This window comes from Austrofundulus limnaeus, unplaced genomic scaffold (assembly GCF_001266775.1).
Source record: "Austrofundulus limnaeus strain Quisiro unplaced genomic scaffold, Austrofundulus_limnaeus-1.0 Scaffold125, whole genome shotgun sequence".
In the NCBI taxonomy this organism is placed as follows: Eukaryota; Metazoa; Chordata; class Actinopteri; order Cyprinodontiformes; family Rivulidae; genus Austrofundulus; species Austrofundulus limnaeus.
The window spans coordinates 505048-506478 of record NW_013952527.1 but is presented as its reverse complement, the minus strand read 5'-3'; the positions used below and the strand labels follow the sequence as shown (position 1 = coordinate 506478).

The following is a 1431-nucleotide window of genomic DNA, read 5'->3' as shown; positions in this document are numbered from 1 at the left end:
GTATAAATATATACCATTCTGACACACTATTAGCATGTACACAACCCATCACAGCTGCACGCCGTTAGAAAATATATTTTTGGAGAAGTCACCTCCCAATAAATGTCATTTTGGAAAATCTAACTGCTCACTTTTACTCAGTACTTTTACTTTTAATACTTAAGTATATTTTGTGTCAGGAATTTACTTTTGATAAGTACAAAAAATATCAGATACTTTAAGATTTTACTCAAGTAATATCTTTAGAGAAGAATAACTTTTACCAAAGTATTTTTATGATAAGATACTTGTACTTTTACTCAAGTATCACTTTGAGGTACTTTATACAACACTGCAAATGAGAAGCAGCACCAAATGACATCAACTCAGTTTTTCTTCTTTTTTCTTTGATTTTAAAGAATAGAATAAAATAGAATAGAAACAACCTTTATTGTAAAATTACAAAGAAAACCGTCATGACAGACTCATGATCTGAGGGAGTGTGCATTGAGTCAATTATTTCTGGCAGTGTGCATAATGAACATGTGTAATAAATATTGTACTGGGCAGTTAGTACAGTAAACACTGAGGTGTAAATTATTTGCAAATATTGTACAGTTTGTTAATGGAGTTAATAAAACTGGCTGTACCTCCTTCAGCAGGCTGGAGTCGGCCTTCAGACCGAGCCACTGAAGCTTCAGATGCAGTTCTCCATGAGGAACCCCCTCCAGAGGATACCACTTCAAYGAAAAATCATTGGAAAATTCCATAAAATTAATACAGTTTTCCTAAATATATCATTATGTACATTAATATACTATAGTCTGTAAATCAGCTCACCGTGTCTATTTCTTTTTCCCGCTTCACTTCTCCTAAGTCCAGGTTATATCTAATACAAAGATGTCAGTTTTTTTATTTTATTTGCTAAAAAAWCTAAAATAAATGATAAAAACTTCTTGTATTTAAAATAATTTAGGTGTTAAACCACTTTTTTTTTGCTTTCAACATTTGCTTTGTTGTGCAACTGCAGGATAAAAAAAAACACTGGACACTTTCTTACTGTCCCAGAAAGTCGTCTTTATCCGTGTCCTCGTCAAACAGCTCCATCTCCAGCTCCTGACCCGGAGCCTCGTTGACCACAAACTGCCAATGAAGAAAAGGTGGATGTTTAAAGTTAAAATAATTTTTTTTTATAAATATGTATGTATTTAAGAGAATGATACAAGTTAATTTTCTGAAGAAATATGCAAAATCATAATTGTGAATGTATACGAATTGTTGTTTGAGTTTATGTTTTAAATTTAGCTTTGTTTTTTTTTTTGTGTAAGTCATTTTTGTTTGAACTTATTTAGGGGACAAACTGGGCAGATATTTTAAGATTTATTCTTCTTCTGCTGCCTTTCATTTTATTTGATTTTTGATTGTATGTTTTTTTGTTGTTGTATATGGTTG

The 1431-nt window shown here is 31.5% G+C and overlaps 1 protein-coding gene across 1 annotated transcript in view; it reads right to left on the bottom strand.

Moving 5' to 3' along the window:
- esyt3 (extended synaptotagmin-like protein 3) overlaps window positions 1-1431 on the bottom strand; it is a gene marked incomplete in the record, with an annotated part of 15655 nt that overhangs the window by 7431 nt on the left and 6793 nt on the right. The window contains 3 exon segments of the mRNA XM_014015224.1: window positions 630-719; window positions 820-868; window positions 1040-1122. Coding sequence (XP_013870678.1) covers window positions 630-719; window positions 820-868; window positions 1040-1122 — 222 coding nt within the window.